Source organism: Stigmatopora argus, chromosome 8 (assembly GCF_051989625.1).
Source record: "Stigmatopora argus isolate UIUO_Sarg chromosome 8, RoL_Sarg_1.0, whole genome shotgun sequence".
Classification (NCBI taxonomy): Eukaryota; Metazoa; Chordata; class Actinopteri; order Syngnathiformes; family Syngnathidae; genus Stigmatopora; species Stigmatopora argus.
The window spans coordinates 13,603,151-13,630,496 of record NC_135394.1 but is presented as its reverse complement, the minus strand read 5'-3'; the positions used below and the strand labels follow the sequence as shown (position 1 = coordinate 13,630,496).

At 37.5% G+C, this 27,346-nt stretch overlaps 3 protein-coding genes, 3 long non-coding RNA genes and 2 other non-coding genes across 22 annotated transcripts; 6 read left to right on the top strand and 2 right to left on the bottom strand.

The window, feature by feature from the left end:
* Positions 1-509: 509 nt before the first annotated feature.
* Positions 510-16,468, top strand: LOC144078955 (uncharacterized). Of its 2 annotated transcripts, XR_013301364.1 has the most exons (8): positions 4,888-4,967; positions 6,701-6,820; positions 11,078-11,197; positions 14,517-14,636; positions 15,241-15,388; positions 15,458-15,552; positions 15,633-15,828; positions 16,001-16,468. It is a non-coding gene; the product is annotated as an uncharacterized LOC144078955 (long non-coding RNA). The 2 variants fall into 2 exon arrangements; XR_013301365.1 differs by lacking the exons at positions 4,888-4,967; positions 6,701-6,820; positions 11,078-11,197 and adding an exon at positions 510-556.
* Positions 1,614-4,511, top strand: LOC144078953 (uncharacterized). Of its 13 annotated transcripts, XM_077607443.1 has the most exons (9): positions 1,614-2,372; positions 2,489-2,554; positions 2,634-2,743; positions 3,175-3,320; positions 3,381-3,461; positions 3,510-3,693; positions 3,971-4,009; positions 4,073-4,123; positions 4,187-4,511. In XM_077607443.1, the coding sequence occupies exons 1-8, from the start codon at positions 2,301-2,303 to the stop codon at positions 4,092-4,094; spliced, it is 720 nt and encodes a 239-aa protein (XP_077463569.1). In that variant the 5' UTR covers positions 1,614-2,300; the 3' UTR covers positions 4,095-4,123; positions 4,187-4,511. The 13 variants fall into 13 exon arrangements, 9 of the variants coding, with proteins under 9 accessions (XP_077463569.1, XP_077463571.1, XP_077463572.1 ...); XM_077607445.1 differs by lacking the exon at positions 3,175-3,320 and having other exon boundaries at positions 2,634-2,703; positions 3,400-3,461; XM_077607442.1 differs by lacking the exon at positions 1,614-2,372 and having other exon boundaries at positions 4,180-4,511.
* LOC144078956 (uncharacterized) lies at positions 15,068-18,864 on the bottom strand. Its single transcript, XR_013301366.1, has 6 exons — positions 18,667-18,864; positions 18,118-18,302; positions 17,100-17,168; positions 16,842-16,942; positions 16,685-16,776; positions 15,068-15,532 (listed from the first exon to the last, which is right to left on the bottom strand). It is a non-coding gene; the product is annotated as an uncharacterized LOC144078956 (long non-coding RNA).
* LOC144078957 (uncharacterized) lies at positions 16,473-16,977 on the top strand. The gene is made up of 3 exons (XR_013301367.1): positions 16,473-16,554; positions 16,655-16,770; positions 16,856-16,977. It is a non-coding gene; the product is annotated as an uncharacterized LOC144078957 (long non-coding RNA).
* A 945-nt stretch (positions 18,865-19,809) lies between the features above and the next one.
* dtymk (deoxythymidylate kinase (thymidylate kinase)) lies at positions 19,810-23,618 on the bottom strand. The gene is made up of 6 exons (XM_077608111.1): positions 23,443-23,618; positions 23,192-23,365; positions 22,983-23,091; positions 22,054-22,144; positions 20,123-20,320; positions 19,810-20,060 (listed from the first exon to the last, which is right to left on the bottom strand). The coding sequence occupies exons 1-6, from the start codon at positions 23,468-23,470 to the stop codon at positions 19,950-19,952; spliced, it is 711 nt and encodes a 236-aa protein (XP_077464237.1). The 5' UTR covers positions 23,471-23,618; the 3' UTR covers positions 19,810-19,949.
* A 486-nt stretch (positions 23,619-24,104) lies between these two features.
* Positions 24,105-24,176, top strand: trnap-cgg (transfer RNA proline (anticodon CGG)). The gene has a single exon. It is a non-coding gene; the product is annotated as a tRNA-Pro (tRNA).
* Positions 24,177-24,590: 414 nt separating this feature from the next.
* trnap-ugg (transfer RNA proline (anticodon UGG)) lies at positions 24,591-24,662 on the top strand. The gene has a single exon. It is a non-coding gene; the product is annotated as a tRNA-Pro (tRNA).
* A 170-nt stretch (positions 24,663-24,832) lies between these two features.
* Positions 24,833-27,146, top strand: LOC144079379 (uncharacterized). Of its 2 annotated transcripts, none has more exons than XM_077608113.1 (4): positions 24,833-24,959; positions 25,598-25,964; positions 26,508-26,596; positions 26,674-27,146. In XM_077608113.1, exons 2-4 carry the CDS (start codon positions 25,606-25,608, stop codon positions 26,679-26,681), a joined length of 456 nt encoding a protein of 151 aa, XP_077464239.1. In that variant the 5' UTR covers positions 24,833-24,959; positions 25,598-25,605; the 3' UTR covers positions 26,682-27,146. The 2 variants fall into 2 exon arrangements, with proteins under 2 accessions (XP_077464239.1, XP_077464238.1); XM_077608112.1 differs by having other exon boundaries at positions 26,508-26,603.
* The last annotated feature ends 200 nt before the right edge of the window (positions 27,147-27,346 follow it).

Below are 27,346 nucleotides of genomic sequence, written 5' to 3'. Positions count from 1 at the left end.
AAATTAAGATGTCGTATTGTAACACTTTAATTGACCCCAAATCAATCATGTATTTTGGATAAAAAGAAAACATCTCATGAAATATATGTACTTAAACATGTTTTTGAATGTTAAAATTAAGATGAAATGTGTGTGTGTATATATATATATATATATATATATATATATATATATATATATATATATATATATATATATATATATATATATATATATATATATATATATGTGTAATGATTTATTTTGAAACTGCTGTATTCAGTTTTATTGATTTGGAAGAATACACATCTCTTTACTAGCTATACAAAATAGCTCTGGTCTATCTTTTGGTGCCAATAGAATTCCATTTTTCAAAATAAATCATTCATTGATTCAATAATTTTCCGTAGCGCTTTACTTCGCAAGGGGTTGCAAGGATGCTGGAGCCAATCCCGGCCAACTATGGCTTGCCAGCCAATCGCAGGGCACGGAGACATGACCACGCTGATTAACTTCAAATGACTTCAGGTGGTGGCGCTAGGCACATTGTATCTCAGAACTATTGCACGCCAGTCAGGTAAAACAATGATTATAACATTTATTTTAATGTCTTACGAGTTAGTTGCTTGTTATAATGAACAAGTGTGCGTTTATTTTGATGTCTTACGAGTTGCTTACTTATTATGGTGAACAAGTGTGTGTTTATTTTGAGCTGAAGATGGCCATGTTGAGCTCCGCTAAGCAAGCAAGGGTTAAGGTTAAACCTTAAAGCTTAAATTCTAATGTTATTTTGCTAAATGATGTATAGTGCAAGTATTCATAAGAACCGAACGGTGTTCTTAACGCGGTGGTTATTGTTACGGGATTCCAACTGTCTTTTTTGTGGAAATATCACGCTAATGAGCGATTAGCACGAGGCTAGCGCTAGCCCTGAGTGGTTAATCGCTACGCTAGCAGGGAGTCCACGTAGTGCTTCTAACTGTACTTTATTGTGGATGCTAAATGAGCGTTAGTTAAGCTAATGTTCATACTCCTATGATTTTGTTTGTAAAAATACACTTATTTGTCGGTGCGAATGGGCTCAAAGTTTTGCTTAATGATGTTAAATGCAAATATGATTGATTGACACACATTGTATGGTATGCACTTGTTGTAGTGTATGTACACGATGGAATTAAGGCTATAAATGTTTGTTTAGAAAGCAGACTAAACTCTTTCCCTGGTTGGCTTTTTTAAGTTGATGGACATCTTCCTGGTGGACAGCGGCTTGAGTTCTAACAGGCCTGGGGCCACCTGGTCTGACTGCACCACGCCAGCCTGGCTAAGTACCTCCGGGACACTAAAGTGGAGTTCAACCTGGACGGCATGGATGGACGGACGGCACGGACGGCCGGATGGCACGGACGGCCGGATGGCACGGACGGCCGGATGGCAAGGACGGACGGCAGGGACGGACGGACGGCACGGACGGCAGGGACGGACGGACGGCACGGACGGCAGGGACGGCAGGGACGGACGGACGGCACGGACGGCAGGGACGGACGGACGGCAGGGACGGACGGACGGCAGGGACGGACGGACGGACGGCAGGGACGGACGGACGGACGGACGGACGGCAGGGACGGACACTTTTTTGGACACTTTTCTCCCCAGTGGAGTTTTGGACACTTTTCTCCCCAGTGGAGTTTTGGACACTTTTTGGACACTTTTCTCCCCAGTGGAGTTTTGGACACTTTTTTTGGACACTTTTCTCCCCAGTGGAGTTTTGGACACTTTTTGGACACTTTTCTCCCCAGTGGAGTTTTGGACACTTTTTTTGGACACTTTTCTCCCCAGTGGAGTTTTGGACACTTTTTTTGGACACTTTTCTCCCCAGTGGAGTTTTGGACACTTTTTTGGACACTTTTCTCCCCAGTGGAGTTTTGGACACTTTTCTCCCCAGTGGAGTTTTGGACACTTTTTTGGACACTTTTTCTCCCCAGTGGAGTTTTGGACACTTTTCTCCCTAGCGGAGTTTTGGACACTTTTTTTACCTGTGGATTTTTGGACACTTTTCTCCATAGCGGAGTTTTGGACACTTTTTTGGACACTTTTCTCCCCAGTGGAGTTTTGGACACTTTTTTGGACACTTTTTCTCCCCAGTGGAGTTTTGGACACTTTTCTCCCTAGCGGAGTTTTGGACACTTTTTTTACCTGTGGATTTTTGGACACTTTTCTCCCCCAGTGGAGTTTTGGACACTTTTTTACCCGTGGATTTATGGACACTTTTTTACCGGTGGGCTTTTAGACAGGTAAGTATTTTGGTCTTTGAGTTTTGATTTATGGACACTTTTCTCCCTAGTGGAGTTTTGGACACTTTTTGGACACTTTTCTCCCCAGTGGAGTTTTGGACACTTTTTTACCCGTGGATTTATGGACACTTTTTTACCGGTGGGCTTTTAGACAGGTAAGTATTTTGGTCTTTGAGTTTTGATTTATGGACACTTTTCTCCCTAGTGGAGTTTTGGACACTTTTTGGACACTTTTCTCCCCAGTGGAGTTTTGGACACTTTTCTCCCCAGTGGAGTTTTGGACACTTTTTTGGACACTTTTCTCCCCAGTGGAGTTTTGGACACTTTTTTGGACACTTTTCTCCCCAGTGGAGTTTTGGACACTTTTTTGGACACTTTTCTCCCCAGTGGAGTTTTGGACACTTTTCTCCCCAGTGGAGTTTTGGACACTTTTTGGACACTTTTCTCCCCAGTGGAGTTTTGGACACTTTTTTGGACACTTTTTTTCTCCCCAGTGGAGTTTTGGACACTTTTCTCCCTAGCGGAGTTTTGGACACTTTTTTTACCTGTGGATTTTTGGACACTTTTCTCCCCCAGTGGAGTTTTGGACACTTTTTTACCCGTGGATTTATGGACACTTTTTTACCGGTGGGCTTTTAGACAGGTAAGTATTTTGGTCTTTGAGTTTTGATTTATGGACACTTTTCTCCCCAGTGGAGTTTTGGACACTTTTTGGACACTTTTCTCTCGAGTGGAGTTTTGGACACTTTTTGGACACTTTTCTCCCCAGTGGAGTTTTGGACACTTTTTGGACACTTTTCTCCCCAGTGGAGTTTTGGACACTTTTTGGACACTTTTCTCCCCAGTGGAGTTTTGGACACTTTTTGGACACTTTTCTCCCCAGTGGAGTTTTGGACACTTTTTTACCCGTGGACTTTTGGTCATGGACGGACGGACGGCAGGGACGGACGGACGGCAGGGACGGACGGACGGCAGGGACGGACGGACGGACGGCAGGGACGGACGGACGGCAGGGACGGACGGACGGCAGGGACGGACGGACGGATCATGGTGAGTGCAGGTAAGTATTTTGGTCTTTGAGTTTTGATTTATGGACACTTTTCTCCCCAGTGGAGTTTTGGACACTTTTCTTCCCCCCGCGGACTTTTGGTCATGGACGGACGGACGGCATGGACGGACAGAGGGATCAAGGTAAGTGCAGGTAAGTCTTTTGGTCTGTGGACACTTTTCTTCCCCCAGCGGACTTTTGGTCAGGGACGGACGGACGGCATGGACGGACGGACGGCATGGACCAACGGACGGCACGGACGGCACGGACGGACGGACGGCATGGACAGGCGGACGGCATGGACGGGCGGACGGCATGGACGGGCGGACGGCATGGACGGGCGGACGGACGGCAGGGACGGACCGAGGGATCAAGGTGAGTGCAAAGTTCGTCATACTTTGCTAAAAAACGTAAATAATTTATTGGAAAATGTTCAAAGAAAAAAATCTGCACATTTTTAACTGTAGCTTTTTTATTTTGCACTAAATACAAATTATACCATTATACCATTTGGAGTTAAACACAATGGGAAAAAAAAACAATTCATTTCTAGCATTTTGAGTTGAATCATTGAAAGCGGCAGAAGCGGACTTGAAAGAAAATGGCCCATTTCTAATCATCCTAATCGGACAGCGCTTTGTCTGTCCCGCAGGAGTGACGGAGCTGCTCACGTTCATCCGAGACAACTGCGGTGAGTCGGCCACGCCGGCCCGTGTCGTCGTCCAATCGCAACCCCGTGTTTGCTCTCTTTCAGCGTGGTCCACGGGTACGTGTAAACTAGGAGTCTTGAGGCCCTGTTGTTGGTGTAAGTGATTGGCGGCCATCTTACGACAGGCACTCTGAATTGACTCCATTCTACAGTCACCAGGATTTGGTCGCTCTCGGGAGGAGGTGCCATATATCCATCACAGCAGATTGCTAACGAACCTGCAATGTCCCCGAGGACATCTCGAGACCACCGGGATCTCCTTGGATGGTAATAATATCTTAGATGAGGCCATTTTTTTAGTATTTACCTTAACAGGATGTGATTCTTATATTTTTAGATGACATATTTTTGGTCTTTTACCGGGAAGGCGCAATTTGTGGAGTAGCACCATCAATTTCGTCCTACGCTGCTGTGTATGATGACAATCAAGGCTTTTGATGATTCCATGATGATGATCAAGCCTGTGTGTGTCTGAACAGCCATCTTGTGGCAGGGAGACTGAATTGACTCAATTCTTCAAACATTAATGACCCCCCTATTTTCTGTTGCTTTGGGGATATTTTTGCGCCACTTCCTCTTGATTTTGAGGGAATTTATCGCGTCATTCACCAAAAAAAGAGGGTTGTTGGAAAAAATACTAGAGAAAAGAATTGAAATTCATAAGACAGCTCAACAAGACGTGGAAGAGGTGCTGGCGGCTGTCATGGAGTTCCGTGCGCAGGACGCGGTGCCCATCGTGATCTCACCGAGGAACGTCCTCGCCATCGGCCGTTCCATGCAGGCTAGCCCCGCCCCCCCCATTGCGATGGCATTTGGCCGTCCGCCCGCTTAAACGGGTCTTTGCTTTCAGCTGGACGAGACGGGAAGTCGGTCTTCACCGTTCTGTGGAGGGACGTGGCCGCCGAATTGAGGAAGGTGAAGAACTGCGTCATCTGTTACGGTGAGTAGCCACGATAGTATGGTAAGGCTTTTTTTCTTTAAAAAACGACATAGTATAGTAAGGCTTTTTTTCTTAAAAAACGACATAGTATAGTAAGGCTTTTTTCTTAAAAAAAACGACATAGTATAGTAAGGCTTTTTTTCTCTCTTAAAAAAACGACATAGTATAGTAAGGCTTTTTTTCTTAAAAAACGACATGGTATAGTAAGGCTTTTTTTTCTTAAAAAACGACAGTATAGTAAGGCTTTTTCTTTAAAAAAAACAACATGGTATAGTAAGGCTTTTTCCCTAAAAAAAATGACATAGTATAGTAAGGCTTTTTTTCCCCCAAAAAAACGAAATAGTATAGTAAGGCTTTTGTCTTAAAAAACGACATGGTATAGTAAGGCTTTTTCCCTAAAAAAACGACATAGTATAGTAAGGCTTTTTTCCAAAAAAACCCGAAATAGTATAGTAAGGCTTTTGTCTTAAAAAACAACATAGTATAGTAAGGCTTTTTTCAAAAAAAAAAAAACGAAATAGTATAGTAAGGCTTTTTTTCTAAAAAAACGACAGTATAAGGCTTTGTTCTTTAAAAAAAAACGACATAGTAAAATAAGGCTTTTTTTCTTAAAAAAACGAAATAGTATAGTAAGGCTTTTTTCTTTAAAAAAATGACATAGTATAGTAAGGCATTTTTATTTTAAAAAACGACATAGTATAGTAAGGCTTTTTTTTTCGTAGAAAATGACATAGTATAGTAAGGTTTTTTTCTTAAAAAAACGACATAGTATAGTAAGGCTTTTCCCTAAAAAAACGACATGGTATAGTAAGGCTTTTTTCTAAAAAAATGACATAGTATAGTAACGCTTTTTTCTTAAAAAACGACATAGTATAGTAAGGCGTTTTTTCTCTCTTAAAAAAACGACATAGTAAGGCTTTTTTCTAAAAAACGACTTAGTATAGTAAGGCATTTTTCTAAAAAAAAACGACATAGTATAGTAAGGCTTTTTTCTTAAAAAACGACATAGTATAGTAGGGCTTTTTTCCGAAAAAAAAACGACATAGTATAGTAGGGCTTTTTTCCGAAAAAAAAACGACATAGTATAGTAAGGCTTTTTTTCATAAAAACGACATAGTATAGTAAGGCTTTTTTTCTTTAAAAAAAACGACATAGTATATATAGTAAGGCTTTTTTCTTAAAAAACGACATAGTATAGTAGGGCTTTTTTCTTAAAAAACGACGTAGTATAGTAGGGCTTTTTAAAAAAAACGACATAGTATAGTAAGGCTTTTTTCTTTAAAAAAAAACTACCTAGTGTATATATAGTAAGGCTTTTTTCTTAAAAAACGACATAGTATAGTAAGGCTTTTTTCTTCTTTAAAAAACGACGTAGTATAGTAAGGCTTTTTTCTTAAAAAACGACATAGTATAGTAGGGCTTTTTAAAAAAAAAACGACATAGTATAGTAAGGATTTTTATTTAAAAAACGACATAGTATAGTAAGGCTTTTATTAAAAAACCACATAGTATAGTAAGGCTTTTATTAAAAAAACACATAGTATAGTAAGGCTTTTTTCTTAAAAAAAAAACGACATAGTATAGTAAGGCTTTTTTTTTCTTAAACGACATAGTATAGTAAGGCTTTTTTTCTTAAAAAACGACATCGTATAGTAAGGCTTTTTCTTTAAAAAATGACCATGTATAGTAAGCCTCATCTCATCTCATTTTCTGAACCGCTTTATCCTCATTAGGCTAGCGGGGGATGCTGGAGCCAATCCCAGCTGTCTCCAGGCCAGAGGCAGCGGACATCCTGAATCGGTGGCCAGCCGATCTTAGGGTACAAGGAGCCGGACAACCACACACACTGTATAGTAAGTCTTTTTTCCTTAAAAACGACATAGTATAGTAAGGCTTTTTTCTCTCTTAAAAATGACATAGTATAGTAAGGCTTATTTTCTTAAAAAACAACATAGTATAGTAAGGCTTTTTTTCCCTAAAAAAAACGACATAGTATAGTAAGGCTTTTTTTCCCTAAAAAACGACATAGTATTGTAAGCCTTTTTTCTTTAAAAACGACATAGTATAGTAAGGCTTTTTTCTTTAAAAAAAAAAACGACATAGTATAGTAAAGCTTTTTTCTTTGAAAAAAAACGACATAGTATAGTAAGGCTTTTTTTCTTAAAAAACGACATAGTATTGTAAGGCTTTTTTTCTTAAAAAACGACATAGTATAGTAAGGCTTTTTTCTTTAAAAAAAAACGACACAGTATAGTAAGGCTTTTTTTTCTTAAAAACGACATAGTATAGTAAGGCTTTTTTACTTAAAAAACGACATAGTATAGTAAGGGTTTTTTCTTAAAAAACAACATAGTATAGTAAGGCTTTTTTCTTTAAAAAACGACAGTATAGTAAGGCTTTTTTCTTTAAAAAACGACATAGTATAGTAAGGCTTTTTTTTTCTTAAAAAACGACATAGAATAGTAGCTTTTATTTCTTAAAAAGCGACATAGAATAGTAGCTTTTTTTCTTAAAAATCGACATAGTATAGTAAGGCTTTTTTTTCTTTAAAAAACGACATAGAATAGTAAGGCTTTTTTTCTTAAAAAACGACATAGTATAGTAAGGCTTTTTTTCCCTAAAAAAACGACATAGTATAGTAAGGCTTTTTTTTTCTTAAAAAAACGACAGTATAGTAAGGCTTTTTTTCCCTAAAAAACGACATAGTATTGTAAGCCTTTTTCTTTAAAAACGACATAGTATAGTAAGGCTTTTTTCTTTTAAAAAAAATGACAGTATAGTAAGGCTTTTTTCTTTAAAAAAAACAACACAGTATAGTAAGGCTTTTTTTTCTTAAAAACGACATAGTATAGTAAGGCTTTTTTTCTTAAAAAACGACATAGTATAGTAAGGCTTTTTTTCCTAAAAAACGACATAGTATAGTAAGGCTTTTTTCCTTAAAAACGACATAGTATAATAAGGCTTTTTTCTTTTTAAAAAAAGACATAGTATAGTAAGGCTTTTTTCTTTTAAAAAAACGACACAGTATAGTAAGGCTTTTTTTTCTTAAACGACAGTATAGTAAGGCTTTTTTCTTTAAAAAATGACATAGTATAGTAAGGCTTTTTTCTTTAAAAAACGACATAGTATAGTAAGGCTTTTTTCTTTAAAAAACGACATAGTATAGTAAGGCTTTTTTTTGTTAAAAAACGACATAGAATAGTAGCTTTTATTTCTTAAAAAGCGACATAGAATAGCAAGGCTTTTTTCTTTAAAAAACGACATAGTATAGTAAGGCTTTTTTCTTTAAAAAACGACATAGTATAGTAAGGCTTTTTTCTTTAAAAAACGACATAGTATAGTAAGGCTTTTTTCTTTAAAAAACGACATAGTATAGTAAGGCTTTTTTTGTTAAAAAACGACATAGTATAGTATTCTTAAAAAGCGACAGAATAGCAAGGCTTTTTTCTTTAAAAAACGACATAGTATAGTAAGGCTTTTTTCTTTAAAAAAAAAACGACACAGTATAGTAAGGCTTTTTTTTCTTTAAAAAACGACATAGTATAGTAAGGCTTTTTTTTGTTAAAAAACGACATAGAATAGTAGCTTTTATTTCTTAAAAAGCGACATAGAATAGCAAGGCTTTTTTCTTTAAAAAACGACATAGTATTGTAAGCCTTTTTCTTTAAAAACGACATAGTATAGTAAGGCTTTTTTCTTTAAAAAAAAACGACATAGTATAGTAAGGCTTTTTTCTTTAAAAAAAACAACACAGTATAGTAAGGCTTTTTTTTCTTAAAAACGACATAGTATAGTAAGGCTTTTTTTCTTAAAAAACGACATAGTATAGTAAGGCTTTTTTTCCTAAAAAACGACATAGTATAGTAAGGCTTTTTTCCTTAAAAACGACATAGTATAATAAGGCTTTTTTCTTTTAAAAAAAACGACATAGTATAGTAAGGCTTTTTTCTTTTAAAAAAACGACACAGTATAGTAAGGCTTTTTTTTCTTAAACGACATAGTATAGTAAGGCTTTTTTCTTTAAAAAACGACATAGTATAGTAAGGCTTTTTTCTTTAAAAAACGACATAGTATAGTAAGGCTTTTTTCTTTAAAAAACGACATAGTATAGTAAGGCTTTTTTTTTGTTAAAAAACGACATAGAATAGTAGCTTTTATTTCTTAAAAAGCGACATAGAATAGCAAGGCTTTTTTCTTTAAAAAACGACATAGTATAGTAAGGCTTTTTTCTTTAAAAAACGACATAGTATAGTAAGGCTTTTTTCTTTAAAAAAACGACATAGTATAGTAAGGCTTTTTTCTTTAAAAAACGACATAGTATAGTAAGGCTTTTTTTGTTAAAAAACGACAGAATAGTAGCTTTTATTTCTTAAAAAGCGACAGAATAGCAAGGCTTTTTTCTTTAAAAAACGACATAGTATAGTAAGGCTTTTTTCTTAAAAAAAAAAACGACACAGTATAGTAAGGCTTTTTTTTCTTTAAAAAACGACATAGTATAGTAAGGCTTTTTTTTCTTAAAAAACGACATAGAATAGTAGCTTTTATTTCTTAAAAAGCGACATAGAATAGTAGCTTTTTTTTCTTAAAAAACGACATAGTATAGCAAGGCTTTTTTCTTTAAAAAACGACATAGTATAGTAAGGCTTTTTTCTTTAAAAAACGACATAGTATAGTAAGGCTTTTTTCTTTAAAAAACGACATAGTATAGTAAGGCTTTTTTCTTTAAAAAACGACATAGTATAGTAAGGCTTTTTTTTGTTAAAAAACGACATAGAATAGTAGCTTTTATTTCTTAAAAAGCGACATAGAATAGCAAGGCTTTTTTCTTTAAAAAACGACATAGTATAGTAAGGCTTTTTTCTTTAAAAAACGACATAGTATAGTAAGGCTTTTTTCTTTAAAAAACGACATAGTATAGTAAGGCTTTTTTCTTTAAAAAACGACATAGTATAGTAAGGCTTTTTTCTTTAAAAAACGACATAGTATAGTAAGGCTTTTTTTTGTTAAAAAACGACATAGAATAGTAGCTTTTATTTCTTAAAAAGCGACAGAATAGCAAGGCTTTTTTCTTTAAAAAACGACATAGTATAGTAAGGCTTTTTTCTTTAAAAAAAAACGACACAGTATAGTAAGGCTTTTTTTTCTTTAAAAAACGACATAGTATAGTAAGGCTTTTTTTTCTTAAAAAACGACATAGAATAGTAGCTTTTATTTCTTAAAAAGCGACATAGAATAGCTTTTTTTTCTTAAAAAACGACATAGTATAGCAAGGCTTTTTTCTTTAAAAAACGACATAGTATAGTAAGGCTTTTTTCTTTAAAAAACGACATAGTATAGTAAGGCTTTTTTCTTTAAAAAACGACATAGTATAGTAAGGCTTTTTTTTGTTAAAAAACGACATAGAATAGTAGCTTTTATTTCTTAAAAAGCGACATAGAATAGCAAGGCTTTTTTCTTTAAAAAACGACATAGTATAGTAAGGCTTTTTTCTTTAAAAAACGACATAGTATAGTAAGGCTTTTTTCTTTAAAAAACGACATAGTATAGTAAGGCTTTTTTTTGTTAAAAAACGACATAGAATAGTAGCTTTTATTTCTTAAAAAGCGACAGAATAGCAAGGCTTTTTTCTTTAAAAAACGACATAGTATAGTAAGGCTTTTTTCTTTAAAAAAAAAAACGACAGTATAGTAAGGCTTTTTTTTCTTTAAAAAACGACATAGTATAGTAAGGCTTTTTTTCTTAAAAAAACGACAGAATAGTAGCTTTTATTTCTTAAAAAGCGACATAGAATAGTAGCTTTTTTTTCTTAAAAAACGACATAGTATAGCAAGGCTTTTTTCTTTAAAAAACGACCTAGTATAGTAAGGCTTTTTTCTTTAAAAAACGACATAGTATAGTAAGGCTTTTTTTTCTTAAAAAAAACGACATAGAATAGTAGCTTTTTTTTCTTAAAAAGCGACATAGAATAGTAGCTTTTTTTTTCTTAAAAAACAACATAGTATAGTAAGGCTTTTTTTCTTAAACGACATAGTATAGTCAGGCTTTCTTTTAAAAAATGACCATGTATAGTAAGCCTCATCTCATTTTCTGAACTGCTTTATCCTCATTAGGCTAGCGGGGGATGCTGGAGCCAATCCCAGCTGTCTCCAGGCCAGAGGCAGCGGACATCCTGAATCGGTGGCCAGCCGATCTTAGGGTACAAGGAGCCGGACAACCACACACACTGTATAGTAAGTCTTTTTTCCTTAAAAACGACATAGTATAGTAAGGCTTTTTTCTCTCTTAAAAATGACATAGTATAGTAAGGCTTATTTTCTTAAAAAACAACATAGTATAGTAAGGCTTTTTTTCCCTAAAAAAAACGACATAGTATAGTAAGGCTTTTTTTCCCTAAAAAACGACATAGTATTGTAAGCCTTTTTTCTTTAAAAACGACATAGTATAGTAAGGCTTTTTTCTTTAAAAAAAAAAACGACATAGTATAGTAAAGCTTTTTTCTTTGAAAAAAAACGACATAGTATAGTAAGGCTTTTTTCTTAAAAAACGACATAGTATTGTAAGGCTTTTTTTCTTAAAAAACGACATAGTATAGTAAGGCTTTTTTCTTTAAAAAAAACGACACAGTATAGTAAGGCTTTTTTTTCTTAAAAACGACATAGTATAGTAAGGCTTTTTTACTTAAAAAACGACATAGTATAGTAAGGGTTTTTTCTTAAAAAACGACATAGTATAGTAAGGCTTTTTTCTTTAAAAAACGACAGTATAGTAAGGCTTTTTTCTTTAAAAAACGACATAGTATAGTAAGGCTTTTTTTTTCTTAAAAAACGACATAGAATAGTAGCTTTTATTTCTTAAAAAGCGACATAGAATAGTAGCTTTTTTTCTTAAAAATCGACATAGTATAGTAAGGCTTTTTTTTCTTTAAAAAACGACATAGAATAGTAAGGCTTTTTTTCTTAAAAAACGACATAGTATAGTAAGGCTTTTTTTCCCTAAAAAAACGACATAGTATAGTAAGGCTTTTTTTTTCTTAAAAAAACGACAGTATAGTAAGGCTTTTTTTCCCTAAAAAACGACATAGTATTGTAAGCCTTTTTCTTTAAAAACGACATAGTATAGTAAGGCTTTTTTCTTTTAAAAAAAACGACATAGTATAGTAAGGCTTTTTTCTTTAAAAAAAACAACACAGTATAGTAAGGCTTTTTTTTCTTAAAAACGACATAGTATAGTAAGGCTTTTTTTCTTAAAAAACGACATAGTATAGTAAGGCTTTTTTTCCTAAAAAACGACATAGTATAGTAAGGCTTTTTTCCTTAAAAACGACATAGTATAATAAGGCTTTTTTCTTTTAAAAAAAACGACATAGTATAGTAAGGCTTTTTTCTTTTAAAAAAACGACACAGTATAGTAAGGCTTTTTTTTCTTAAACGACATAGTATAGTAAGGCTTTTTTCTTTAAAAAACGACATAGTATAGTAAGGCTTTTTTCTTTAAAAAACGACATAGTATAGTAAGGCTTTTTTCTTTAAAAAACGACATAGTATAGTAAGGCTTTTTTTTTTGTTAAAAAACGACATAGAATAGTAGCTTTTATTTCTTAAAAAGCGACATAGAATAGCAAGGCTTTTTTCTTTAAAAAACGACATAGTATAGTAAGGCTTTTTTCTTTAAAAAACGACATAGTATAGTAAGGCTTTTTTCTTTAAAAAAACGACATAGTATAGTAAGGCTTTTTTCTTTAAAAAACGACATAGTATAGTAAGGCTTTTTTTGTTAAAAAACGACATAGAATAGTAGCTTTTATTTCTTAAAAAGCGACAGAATAGCAAGGCTTTTTTCTTTAAAAAACGACATAGTATAGTAAGGCTTTTTTCTTTAAAAAAAAAACGACACAGTATAGTAAGGCTTTTTTTTCTTTAAAAAACGACATAGTATAGTAAGGCTTTTTTTTCTTAAAAAACGACATAGAATAGTAGCTTTTATTTCTTAAAAAGCGACATAGAATAGTAGCTTTTTTTTCTTAAAAAACGACATAGTATAGCAAGGCTTTTTTCTTTAAAAAACGACATAGTATAGTAAGGCTTTTTTCTTTAAAAAACGACATAGTATAGTAAGGCTTTTTTCTTTAAAAAACGACATAGTATAGTAAGGCTTTTTTCTTTAAAAAACGACATAGTATAGTAAGGCTTTTTTTGTTAAAAAACGACATAGAATAGTAGCTTTTATTTCTTAAAAAGCGACATAGAATAGCAAGGCTTTTTTCTTTAAAAAACGACATAGAATAGCAAGGCTTTTTTCTTTAAAAAACGACATAGTATAGTAAGGCTTTTTTCTTTAAAAAACGACATAGTATAGTAAGGCTTTTTTCTTTAAAAAACGACATAGTATAGTAAGGCTTTTTTCTTTAAAAAACGACATAGTATAGTAAGGCTTTTTTTTGTTAAAAAACGACATAGAATAGTAGCTTTTATTTCTTAAAAAGCGACAGAATAGCAAGGCTTTTTTCTTTAAAAAACGACATAGTATAGTAAGGCTTTTTTCTTTAAAAAAAAACGACACAGTATAGTAAGGCTTTTTTTTCTTTAAAAAACGACATAGTATAGTAAGGCTTTTTTTTCTTAAAAAACGACATAGAATAGTAGCTTTTATTTCTTAAAAAGCGACATAGAATAGCTTTTTTTTCTTAAAAAACGACATAGTATAGCAAGGCTTTTTTCTTTAAAAAACGACATAGTATAGTAAGGCTTTTTTCTTTAAAAAACGACATAGTATAGTAAGGCTTTTTTCTTTAAAAAACGACATAGTATAGTAAGGCTTTTTTTTGTTAAAAAACGACATAGAATAGTAGCTTTTATTTCTTAAAAAGCGACATAGAATAGCAAGGCTTTTTTCTTTAAAAAACGACATAGTATAGTAAGGCTTTTTTCTTTAAAAAACGACATAGTATAGTAAGGCTTTTTTCTTTAAAAAACGACATAGTATAGTAAGGCTTTTTTTTGTTAAAAAACGACATAGAATAGTAGCTTTTATTTCTTAAAAAGCGACAGAATAGCAAGGCTTTTTTCTTTAAAAAACGACATAGTATAGTAAGGCTTTTTTCTTTAAAAAAAAAAAACGACAGTATAGTAAGGCTTTTTTTTCTTTAAAAAACGACATAGTATAGTAAGGCTTTTTTTCTTTAAAAAACGACATAGAATAGTAGCTTTTATTTCTTAAAAAGCGACATAGAATAGTAGCTTTTTTTTCTTAAAAAACGACATAGTATAGCAAGGCTTTTTTCTTTAAAAAACGACATAGTATAGTAAGGCTTTTTTCTTTAAAAAACGACATAGTATAGTAAGGCTTTTTTTTCTTAAAAAAACGACATAGAATAGTAGCTTTTTTTTCTTAAAAAGCGACATAGAATAGTAGCTTTTTTTTTCTTAAAAAACAACATAGTATAGTAAGGCTTTTTTTCTTAAACGACATAGTATAGTAAGGCTTTCTTTTAAAAAATGACCATGTATAGTAAGCCTCATCTCATTTTCTGAACTGCTTTATCCTCATTAGGCTAGCGGGGGATGCTGGAGCCAATCCCAGCTGTCTCCAGGCCAGAGGCAGCGGACATCCTGAATCGGTGGCCAGCCGATCTTAGGGTACAAGGAGACGGACAACCATGCACACTGTATAGTAAGTCTTTTTTCCTTAAAAACGACATAGTATAGTAAGGCTTTTTTTCTCTTAAAAATGACATAGTATAGTAAGGCTTATTTTCTTAAAAAACGACATAGTATAGTAAGGCTTATTTTCTTAAAAAACGACATAGTATGGTAAGGCTTTTTTTCTTAAAAAACGACATAGTATAGTAAGGCTTTTTTTTTAAAAAAACGACATAGTAAGGCTTTTTTTCTTAAGAAACAACATTGTATAGTAAGGCTTATTTCTTTAAAAAATGACCATGTATAGTAAAGTGTTTTTCTTTAAAAAAGAAGACCATGTATTGTAAGGCTTTTTTTCTTTAAAAAATGACCATGTATAGTAACACTTATTTATACAAAAATGACCATGTATAGTAAGGCTATTTTCTTTAAAAATACAAAAAAAAACCACATTGTGAGGCATTTGAGCAATAATAGTCGTATTTGACTTTATTGTATAGATAATGAATGAATCTTGGCTTCTGGCTCATCCTCACAAGGTTTGTGTACGTCCAAGATATTTGTTGAATGTAAGCTACAGCATAGAGGAAATGTTCCCCACAAGTTACCTAACGCCTTGCCTTGTTTGTTGACAGACTCGTACCGGCGCACCCCGGATTGCGCCTTCCTCCAGGAGTCTCCGGCGCCCCAGTGAGCGGAGGCTGACACGGTCATGCTTTTGGACGGCTCCCGCAGATGCAGGTGGACGACGACGCCGGAGGGCAAATCCTCACTGATCTGCAGGTGCGATTCTCATCGTCGTCGACATCATCACTTTGGTCACGTGACCTCTATGTCATTCATGGCGTCCAGTCGGGAAGAGCTTGCTGACTGGCCGCAGGAGCAGTTGGGACAGATGCACGTCGCCACCGCCTTCGTCATGCCAGGCTGAAAACCATGTCGCGAACGTAAAGATATTAGCGTCGTAGGACAAAAATGTTGTCATCTTAAGCAGTGTGGAGAAATAATTGTCTTTGTGTCATGAAAGATGCATTGGACAACGTGGAAGAGGAGCGGGAGGAGAAGAACGGGTGCAGCTGACCGACCAGTCAAGGCCTGCTTGCCTCACCCCGTGACAGCCGTGGGTTTGAGCTGTGTCCCCGTCATTCGGCAGACGTGGATGTGGACGAGGGCGACTGGCAGAACAACGCCACCATGCGGTTCTTCGACAGCCGGCGGTTGTGGTGGGAATGCCAACCAATAAGTGTTTGGGTGGCTTATTTGAAATCCTAGCTAATAGCCAGAGTCTTGGGTTTTTTAGGCCAATTCTTTTAACTCATTTTGATGTAATGTTTATATGTAAAATTTATTTTTGAAAGTTTTTTTTAGTAAAAGGTAATTAGTCTTTTGTCGCAGGCGGGGAGAGGCACCAAGAGTACGTCTGCGGGGCGCGAACCAGCATCCGCTCGGCAGTAGGCGCATGCTCTACCGTGCGTGGTAAAGGGCCCTCCCACCGTCCCACTAAACTTCGACCGGCCAACTATTTTCAGTAAGAGGGCTCTCGACGAATTTGGCTAAGTGTGCAAGCCGCCTCCCTACTCAGCATGGTCCTGTCCAATAAAGCTTTTTGGGTGGCTTATTTGAATTCCTAGCTAATAGCCAGTGTCTTAGTTTTTTTTTAAACTCATTTTGATGTAATGATTCAATGTAAAATTTATTTTTTAAAGTATTTTTTAGTAAAAGGTAATTAGTCTTTTGTCGCAGGTGTCTCTCCCCGCCGAAGGCGGGGAGAGGCACCAAGAGTACGTCTGCGGGACGCGAACCAGCATCCATTCGGCGGTAGGCGCATACTCCACTGTGTGCGCCAAGGGGCCCACCCACACACCCACGGCGGTAGGCGCATACTCCACTGTGTGCGCCAAGGGGCCCACCCACACACCCACTAAACTTGGACAGGCCCAGTATTTTCGGTAGGAGGGCGCTCGGCTCAAATGACTAAGTGTATAAGCCACCGCCCTAAAATGTATGGTACTGCCCACTCGGTTTTTATTTGACCTGAAAATTGACAAGTTGGAGGAGGCGGGGAATCCAGCCGATTACCTTTTGTATGGTAAGTTTGTGCTCTCCTATTGAGGCCAAGTCAGCCACCTGGTGAAATCGACATCCTACGTCACCGCCATCCGCAGGTGAGTCTAAGAAAAACGAAAGAAAAGAAATATTTTCTGCACAGCAACATGAATGTCTCTTTTGAACTTACTTTTTTGTCTTCAGGTGTCCTTGCTCTCCACAGTTTGGGAAACCTTTTCGTTGGAAGACTGTCCATCCCACAAGTCATCCATTTTTGCCTTTGTCACTAATCTGAAAAAATAAAAATAAAAGTTGACAGCAAAGTATCTCTAGTTCTATTATGTGACCTTGACTTTGATTTATAAGAAATATTTTTTTTCATTCTAAAAAGTTTTTATGGCTATGCACACGCACTATGATCGCTGCAACAAGGCGAGACATCACATACCGAGCCAATACGAAGGCGACCGGTCGGGGCGGCGCTTCATCCGCAAGCTGGTCCCAAACCTACTCCATCCTGTCAGAGACCACAAGAAAAAAGCCTTACTATACATGGTCATTTTTTAAGAAAAACGCTTTACTATACATGGTCGTTTTTTTAAAGAAATAAGCCTTACTATACTATGTCGTTTTTTAAGAAAAAAAAAAAAGGCCTTACTATACTAGGTCATTTTTTAAGAAAAAAAGCCTTACAATACATGGTGTTTTTTTTAAGAAATAAGCCTTACTATACTATGTCGTTTTTTATGAATAAAGCCTTGTTATACATTGTCATTTTTTACGAAAAAAAGCCTTACTATACTATGTCGTTTTTACGAGAGAAAAAAGCCTCACTATACCATGTCATTTTTACGAAGAAAAAAAAAAGCCTTACTATACTATGTAGTGTTTTTAAAGAAAAAAGCCTTACTCTATGTCGTTTTTTTAAAGAAAAAAGCCCTACTATACTATGGTGTTTTTTAAGGGAAAAAAAGCCTTACTGTACTATGTGGTTTTTTTAAAGAAAAAAGCCTTACTATACTATGTCGTTTTTTTTTATAAAAGCCTTACTATACATGGTCATTTTTTAAGAATATATGCTTTACTATACATGGTCATTTTTTTAAGAAATAAGCCTTACTATACTATCTCGTTTTTAAAGAAAAAAGCCTTACTATACTATGTCGTTTTTTTATGAAAAAAGCCTTACCATACTATGTCGTTTTTTAAGAAAAAAGCCTTACTATACTATGTCGTTTTTTAAAAGAAAAAAAGCCTTACCATATATACTATGTCATTTTTTACGAGAAAAAAGCCTTACTATATATACTATGTCGTTTTTGATGAAAAAAAGCCTTGCTATACATGGTCGTATTTTAAAAAAGCCTTACTATACTATGTCGTTTTTTTTTTTAAGCCTTACTATACATGGTCATTTAAAAAAAAGCCTTACTATACATGGAGGGTTCGAATCCAGGTCAGCCCACCTGTGTGGAGTTCTTCCCCGGCCTGCATGGGTTTTCTCCAGGTACTCCTGTTTCCTCCCACATTTCAAAGGCTGTATAGGCTGGTTGCACACTAGGTGTGAGCGTGAATGGTTGTCCGTCTCCTCCGCCACCGGTTCAGGGTGTCCCGAAGTCAGCTGGGATAGGCTCAGGCACCCTCCGCGACCCTTGTGAGGACAAAGCGGTTCAGAGAATAAATGAACAATCAAAGTGGGTCTCATTTCATCAGGCTATCAAGCTAGGTGACGCTTGTTCGCTTCTCACGGACCGCCATTATGCTTTACAAATTCGCCTGCTGTTGAAATCGGCGTTTCAAAATGCAATCAATAAGATTTCATGTCAAAATAGCTCAGTACGCATCACTCGTCCGTCGTTCGTCTTTTTTTTTTAGGATGGGCAACACCGTCAATAGACAAAATACGAATTCTAGCTCTCGTGCAAACCATTAAAAGTTCATAATGGACGGGACAGAAGTCTCTTCGTGTGTTTCCTCGACTGAGCGAATGTATTTGTCACAAAAAGTCCACTTACAAATAAGCCTTGTTAGAGTTCGGTCGCTTGTTTCCTTTTTCGGGTTCCTCTTCTATCGACTTTTGCATTATTTTTCTATGAATTGTGCTTCATCTGTGATCTAAAGACGGTCTTTGTCGACAATTGAGCAACACGTGTTGTTGGTATACGCCATGGCTCAAATGAAATCAGCCGCGCATCGGCCCAACACACGGTCACCGTCGCACGTCGATGACGTCAAGTGCTGTGCTCCAATACGATTTCGTCTGAGTTCTTTGGGATATTTCTATATTAATACGTCACTGGCGGCCATCTTTTGTGTGTCCCCTTACGGGCCCAAGTCAACCCTTTGCTATGTGGCATTGGGTCGACTCGCTGGTTATATAACGGCGACAACGCTTGATGAATTCACACGGGGAATAGGTCAAACTGTGTTATTGAGACTGTTTCTTGATGTCTTTGAAAAGAAGAGGGGGGAAAGACAGAAGACTGCAGAGAAGGTTGGTGTAGTTTTCAAGCAATTTACTAGGATAGGGACACGTGGAGGCCGATTGGCGGTAATGCTACAACAGTGGCTAAAGAGGAGACTTTTCCACAACTCTGGTATGTCACCAGTCCAATCAGTGGATTGCCGTCAGGTGCTCCTCGTAGCCCAACCCCCATTGCTTCAACACGGCCCTTGAGGACCCCTGTTGTAGACTCTCCAAGCCAGTCCAACTGCAGAGAAGGTTGGTGTCCCACCACCCTACCTTGCCGAAGACTGACTTTATACATTTCTGTTTCAGCTTTAAAGTGCTAGCTGGTTTATTGTATACAAGTACAGCATTAACATCATATTAAATGGCATATAAAAATGGATGCACTTTAATAAGTCTTTGTTTCAGACAAATATCATACCTGTCAACCTCTTCCGATAACTGCCCTTATAAATGATTATGATTCCCCTTACAAACCCCCCAAAAACCTTACAAACACCGTACGAACGTACGGTGTTTGTAAGGTTTTTGGGGGGTTTGTAAGGGGAATCATAATCATTTATAAGGGCAGTTATCGGCAGAGGTTGACAGGTAGAAATATGTTAATAAAGTTCTCTTATATTGCTGTTCTAAAAAATATTTTTTGGTTGGGGGGGTGTAGGAGAAAATAAAGAAAAACTGCCTCAAGTCACTGTGTCAATGTTGTATTTCTTGGACCATTTTCATTTAATCGTATTGTTTTTCTCAAATATGTTTTTATATAAAAAAAAATATCAAAAGTTGCACACCTGGGCACCATTCCAAATTACGCGTAACAACGGCGGCCATTTACTTCCACAGCTCGCCCAGAGGTCGCGTCTGCGCCACGCCCACGGCGTCCAAGCTTTTCTGGACGATGTCGTGGTGGACGTGCTCGACAGTGCCCAACGCGTCCACCACCTGAAGGACGCATGGCGTTTAAAACGCAAGCGGGCGGTGTGTTTCATTTTTGTCGTCCTCACCTTCCATTCGACGGACGTGTCCTCCATGAGCCGCTCGAAGCGTTCCAGCACGGCGCTCTGGAAGGCGGCGTCCTCGTAGCGCTCCTCTCCGTAACGACCTCGCGAAGCCGCCTCGGCCGGGCTCAGGCGCAGGAACAGGACCACGTCCGGCTTGGGAAGACCCACGTCCGATCGGGTGCACCAGTCTAGACTGAAACCCTAAAACGGGTGTCAAATTCGGTTTGGTTGGCAGGCAGACTCGATCTCGTTAACTTTTGGACACAAAAAAGGTCACTTGATGGCCGCCATTGACGGCGTTAGACGTCCCATCCATTTGGAGTGGGTGGAGCGAATATACGAAGTGAAAAGATGAGCATCCACAGCCCGTTTAAGCGATTTGGACGGACATCTTTCATCATCCAAATCAGGAAATTACTTTTGTTTTTGTTTTTTTAGATGAAAAAGCAAAAAAATGATTTTTTTCTTTTTTTTTTACAAACAACAGTAAAAGTCAATGAATGACAACATAATTTACATCATGTATTTATTTAACTACTAACTACAGTGGTACCTCGTGATACAACAAGCTCGTGGTACGACGAAAATTTCGATCAAATAATTTGCTCGCGATACAATTAAAATTTTGAGATGCGACCAAGCTAGGCGGCCATGACATGAGAGGCTTTTATCATTGTAGCGCACTCTTTTTTTGCCGCATCTCTTTCGTGTATAACTACTATATCTACGAGGACTGAACAATTTATTCAGACAAGTTTCGACCAGGAAACGCACAACGCGCATGCGCGGGCAAAAAGAGGGCTTTCTGGGTAATGAAGTATACTCGTGCACACAACACCCATAGGCAATGGCACCCTTTCTCAGAATAAAACTTCATTACTCACAATCAATACATGGGTAAGCTCAGCTATTGTATTTCCTGTTATTCTTTCTAAGGAAAGAAGCTCCCGCGATCGTTCTTTAAAGACTATTTCTCGTTGGCAAGTGGTCGTGCGTTATCCTATTGTGAGGACATTTGTGTGCATCATTTTCGGAATATTTTGAAGGAAATACAACAGCCAACAGTCCATCGATAGCGAACGTGAGGGTGGAGGCGTGGCAAACCGCTAACCCGGAAAACAAAGGTAACAAAAGTTTAAAACAAAATTAGAATTCAGTTTTGTGTAAAGTTACATTAAACATATGTTTGAGTGTGTCTATATATATTTATCCAAGTTAATTTAAATTTGATTGTTCGTTTACGACTGCCGTGGATAAAGTCCCCCCGAACACCCCCCCTCCGCCTCCGTGTATGCCGCTGTCTCTCCCCTCCGCAAAATGCGCCTAATTTTACATCTATTAAACACATTTTATTACTATTAAACCACTTGTTATTTATTACTTTGTCAATAAATGGCAAATTAGAAGAAACAAAACATTTTTTCCAATCCAATATCCTGTTTTTGGTGTTTTTTCAGAGGGTTGGAACAAATTAATTTGTTTTCAATTCATTTCAATGGGAAACATTCGCTCGAGTTACGAAAAGCTCGACATACGATCTCAGTCTCGGAACGGATTAAGATCGTATGTCGAGGTACCACTGTATTTGTATTTATTTCTATATGGATTTATTTATTTATTTCTCTTTCTATTAAAATCACATTTCTATTCATTTCTTCATTTTTTTTCTCTTCATATTTTCATGTGTTTATTTCTTCATTCATTTCTCTATCTATTTTTAAATTTGGCCGCAAGATGGAATCATGGGAGGAGTTGCCGGTTGAGTTTAGAGTAGGCGTGTTGGCGCTCCCAGTTTGAAACGAACAAATGCTCTCAGCAGTTCTGATAAGTCAATCGTCAGCCTTTCCGCTCAGAACGGATTTATCGCAAGTGGCGTAAATGTTGACTTTAACAATGAAATCCGACCGGCCTGGAAATTTTACACGGATCCTTACCGGTTTGGCACTAGTGAAGGCGGCTCCCGAGAAGGCGTATCGATCCACCACCAGCGTGGTGCCACGCTCCAGCTTTCGTTTCATTTCAGGTCTGTAGAACACAATATTCCATTCAATTGTATATTTTCGGTCATTTTCTATCATTGATAGCAATAGACGTCCTCTGCATTGAAACCGTGAGAATTGGCACCAAATGACAAAGATTGGAAATTGGTCCCGCACCCAAATAATTAGCCAAAACCGCAGCAAGGCATCATCGGAGGGAAAGAAAATGAAGTAGGCGTGCACCCAAATCATTGTACTAACTGATCGGAACAACAGGATTTAGTCACGTGACCAAATCATTGTACTAAACCACAACAATGCTTAATACCACACATTATAGCAATTTGAATTCGAGTTTATAACAGGGACAACGCAATGCAGATTTTTTTTTCAAGATATGTTTTGCCGATACCAATCTGAATCATTTTTGTTAGACCAGTAAAAATAACGTAACCAGTAGCTTCATTTTTTTTAACCAAACCTGCTGGTAAATCCTCAAGAGATGCTTTGTTTGGCAAGAAAAATCTATTCATTTTATTTAACAGGTTCCAGCTTGCACATCCTCAAGAAACACAACGCGCTCTTACTATTATTAGTTTGTAAAGAGCAGTCATTGAAAACGAAAAAGCTGGATTTCAATTTGACTTAAATCTGATACTGACTTCTGATATTTCAAGAGCAGTCGTATCTATCGAATAGCCGACACGGTTAATCGCGCTCCTAATTATTACTATTAAAACAAGTCCAGGGCCTCTGTAACATAAACACGAGTACTCGAAGCCAGTCGTCCGAGTTTAAATCGTACGTATACTGTAATCTGTAACAGTATATTGCCAGCAATGACAGCTAATATTCCTAAATTCTCCAAAATTCTTTGTACTTACACCATCTCCCATCGGTTGGCAGAGAAGAGAAGGTGCACCGTGTGGTCTTCCAGCTCGCTCTTCTTCTCCAAATATGCACTTATCAACTTTCCAATAGTCGTGCTTCTATCTACAAACAAAGGTGCAAAATGTGAACGCGTTAAAGCAGCGGAAGTTAGTCGAAGCTAGCTAGGTAGCTAGCTAGCTTGCTAATTAGTGTCGAAACTCACCGGGGAACCTCATCATTTCTGCGGCGTGTCCGTTCTCTTGCAAGGCCTGCACTAGCTTCTTGCATTGGGTGGTCTTCCCGGCTTTATCCACCCCTTCCAGCACGATGAGCGCTCCCCTCTTAGCCGCCATCGATTTCGGCGTCCGAGGATGTAGAATTGCAATTTTCCGCCCCCCTGCACAATGTAAACATATGGGAGCATAAACATCACTTCTTTCTTATTGGCCTTCAGCGCAGAGTACTTGAACAAACCTTTCTTAAAATAACAGCAACTGAGCATTAAAGTTAATTTCTAATGCGTTATTTATATTTTTCATGCTGCAATGCGAATAAATCTATTTATTTTATTTTGATTGCAACCTCATGTCAAACTAACTAACGGTCAAAACCCGGAAGTCTTCGTCTCACATGAATGACGTTTATCGCCTGAGCCAATTGCACATTGCGCCTAGAAAACAAGTTAATAAAGAATGAGATATAATATTTAACTTATTTTTTGTGCATTGACTCTTACATTTATTTTAGATTATTTCTTAATGTGTTAGGGGGCAGTTTCCTGTCAAAATGTGTTTAAAATGTAATTTTCTTGTGTTTTCTGATGAACTACGTTGCCTAGATATCTTTCAAAGATGTCGGTTTATTACACGTCGTGTAACCCATAAAATTTAAATAAAGTTCGAATTGTTCGTGAACGCGACGTCATCACGTCGTACGAAGGATGCTTTTGTAGAGTGGTAGGAGACGACGCACTTACGCAGACGGAAAGCTTAAAAAGGAGTTATAGTGCTTTATCGTCGTGGAGTATATTTATTGAAACGATATCACTTAGATGTTAAGCATAAAATAACAGTATTTTGTGTCGTCCTCTGTTCAGGCACGGTTAAATAAGGAAATGACAGCGGGCACTGACACGTGGCTCGTTGGTCTAGGGGTATGATTCTCGCTTCGGGTGCGAGAGGTCCCGGGTTCAAATCCCGGACGAGCCCTGTTTTTTGGTTCTTTTCCACACGATAATAAAATTGAAAAGCTTTCTAGTTCAATGTGAATAACCGCAGTGACGTTTCAGGTAGGTATTGGTACAAATGATTTTTTGTATCCGAAACCATTGGCGTCACTAGGCCTTTTCAGCCTCCCTAAAATATTGTAAGGTTTAGTTTTCGTCTTAAAAAAAAGAATGTTTAGCAAGGCTTTTTTGCTTTTATTTTTATCTTTTAAAAAAGTAGACTATGTATAGTAAAGCTTTTATGCTTTTTCGCTTTTATTTTTATCTTTTAAAAAAGTAGACTATGTATAGTAAAGCTTTTATTCTTTTAGAAAAATCCCTGTAAAATTAGACTTCATGAATTACGTCTATAACTAAATGCCTAAATATCTTGTGTAACTATCGCGTCAACGCATGTGGCTCGTTGGTCTAGGGGTATGATTCTCGCTTTGGGTGCGAGAGGTCCCGGGTTCAAATCCCGGACGAGCCCATTTTTTTTACTCCCTCTTCTGTATAATAAATTCGGTATTCAAAATCACAATCGTAGATTTACCTCTATTTTAGGGTCTGTACTTCCAAATACTCGTAAAGTATATACTGCTGTGTACAGTGTCCCAGCCGCTCTCTACTTCAACAGCTGCAAAGGCAGAAAGACTGGAACCGCCCCTAAGCACATACACACAAAGAGACCAGTAAGGCAGCTTCCATTCACAAACTGAAACATCCCAGAATCAAGCAGTCTGCCCTCTGGCTTAGATTTGATTCATTTCCTCTCTTCAAAACAGCCGTAAGTACACCAGCTATTGTCTTTATTATTTTAAACCTAGGGTTTCCCAACAAGGTTCAATGAATTTTTTTTATTCTTTTCAAGTTAATTAGGATTTTGTTATTTTTTAAAACAGTCAAATTGGTTATCTCGTGTTTTTTTTAATATACCTAAGGATTATTTAGTTGCTTGTAGCCCTTAAATCAGGAGGCTGTATTAGGGTACTAACAGGTCATTTTCTGTACATTTTGGATCATTTCTTATTGGTTTTGGGGAATTCTGGGATGCTCCCTGTGTGTTGGTCACTTTCTGCCGATTATCCAGAATTTGCAGGCTACTTTGCGTTGGTTTTGTGTCATTTTAAAGTTTCTTGTTAACTCATTGGCTGCCGTTTTGCCGGCAGCGGGCGAACAAACGAACATGATTGCGGACAGGAAATTGAGCAAAGTGAAGGAAGTAGTGCACGCATTTAATTAACAACGTATCCAAAAATAAATAAAAGCATTTAATTATGAATGAGCTTCAATGTGTCCATTGTCAGAACCCCGCGGGCCAGATCCGACTCCCTAGTGGGCCGCTTCTGGCCCACGGTCCATAGGTTTGCCAAGGAGTTAGTTAACATTGCGACCAATTTTTGTTGTTGTTTAATGTCCAAGCAGAGGCACAAATGGTGCTGTGCGGCGAGGACGACTGCGGCGTCTGTTTACTGGCCTTTTCCCGGGGGGAACGCGTCCCTCGGCTGCTCCACTGCCGCCACGTCTTCTGCCAGGCCTGCCTGGAGGCCATGGCCGTGCCGATGAGCCCGGTGGGCGGAGTCAACAACGGCGGAAACGGCTCGCGCCTGAGTGTCCGCTGCCCGCTGTGCCGTCGCCTCACCTGCGTGGGGAGGGGCCTCAGCCTGCGGGAGGCACTGTGGGTGGACGGTGTGGCCTGGGAGCGGATACCCAACCACCCGCAAGTCGGAGACCCCGAAAATTCGCCGAAGGAGGAGGAGGAAGAGGAGGTGGCGACCACGCAAGAAAAGGGGTGCGTGTCCAATTGTGAAAACAGTATTGTCGAATGGACTACACGGACAAGATACTATGTGCAGTGGTACCTCCACTTACGAAGGTTTCAACTTATGAAATTTTCAAGTCACAAACACTTTGGTATGAACATTCTAACATACTTTCGATTGCTTCTTCATTAGTTCGTCTTGTGGCATCATTTTAATGGCTTGGTTAAGTTTTCTTTTTTTGGGTGCTCTTTTTCACATATGTTTCAAACTAAATGTATACACGTATCATTTTTAAAGGGATTATAGTGGCCAGTATTAAAGATTGTGGAATGAGTTCTGCTAATTCAATGTAAAATGCTGCTCTAATCAAGTTACAAAATGCTAATTTCGTAAGTAGAGGTACCACTGTGTTAGCTTGTCTTTTGTTAGACGTCCAATCCACTTCCACTGTCTGTCCGTTCATTCACCCTCTCCCAGTCGAAATGGATTGGACGTCTCGTGGCGTCCATGGCACTAAAACATGAGCATTCACAGCCAGTCCTCCTAGTTGAAATAACTTGGACGTCTCTTAGCATCCCTTCCAGAAACAAGCTAAAGCTACGCTCCTTCTTCCGCAAGTTTACTCTGACAAAGCGCCACCGGGAGACCATCGTTCCTAGCGGTAACGTGTAAGTCGAATGACCCGCTCCTTCCAAATTTGGACATCCTTTTCATTCTTATTTTTTTTTGCACTTGAAGGGAAATGAAATCGTGGCGCCGGCTGTCCAGTCAAGAAACCTTATGAATATGAAGCCCTCACCCGACCAGTCCTCCCTTATTTATTCAGGTTTTGAGATGGAACAGCTGCCGCTCTGGGATTAGCGTCCCGCATAACAGATGGTCACCCCAATATTTCCCCCATGGCAAAAGATATCTTTTTTTTTCTTAAAAAATAAAAGTGACAAAAGACACATTGAAGCATGAAAGGGGATTATGAAGAGTTTTCATCTGGCGTCTGCCGGATTATAACTCAAACAAGCAGGAGCGATTCGGGTTGGAATTTTTGGTGACAGTTGAGGACTCAAGTGGGAATTTTAACGGCTTTTATGAGTGACATGCGGCAAGAAATTCGTTTGTTGGCGATCCGGTTTAGCGTGAATTTGTTGGAACGCCTCACTTGGACAGATTGCGGTGTGTTGATCGGTTCAAAATAAAATCTGGATGAAAATCAATTGGATTCTAGACTCAATTTTGGATGTGAATTAGACAGACGCGAGCAAGTTGTTTCGATCTGGAAAGACGTAAGTCAGTACTGTAAAATGAGTCAAATATCGCAAAGATAAAATGTCAATGTTTTATCAGGAAATAATACTGATTTAAGGGGAATGGTCAGGTATTATTGATTCAAAGCTCCATTGTTGTTAAGCAACGT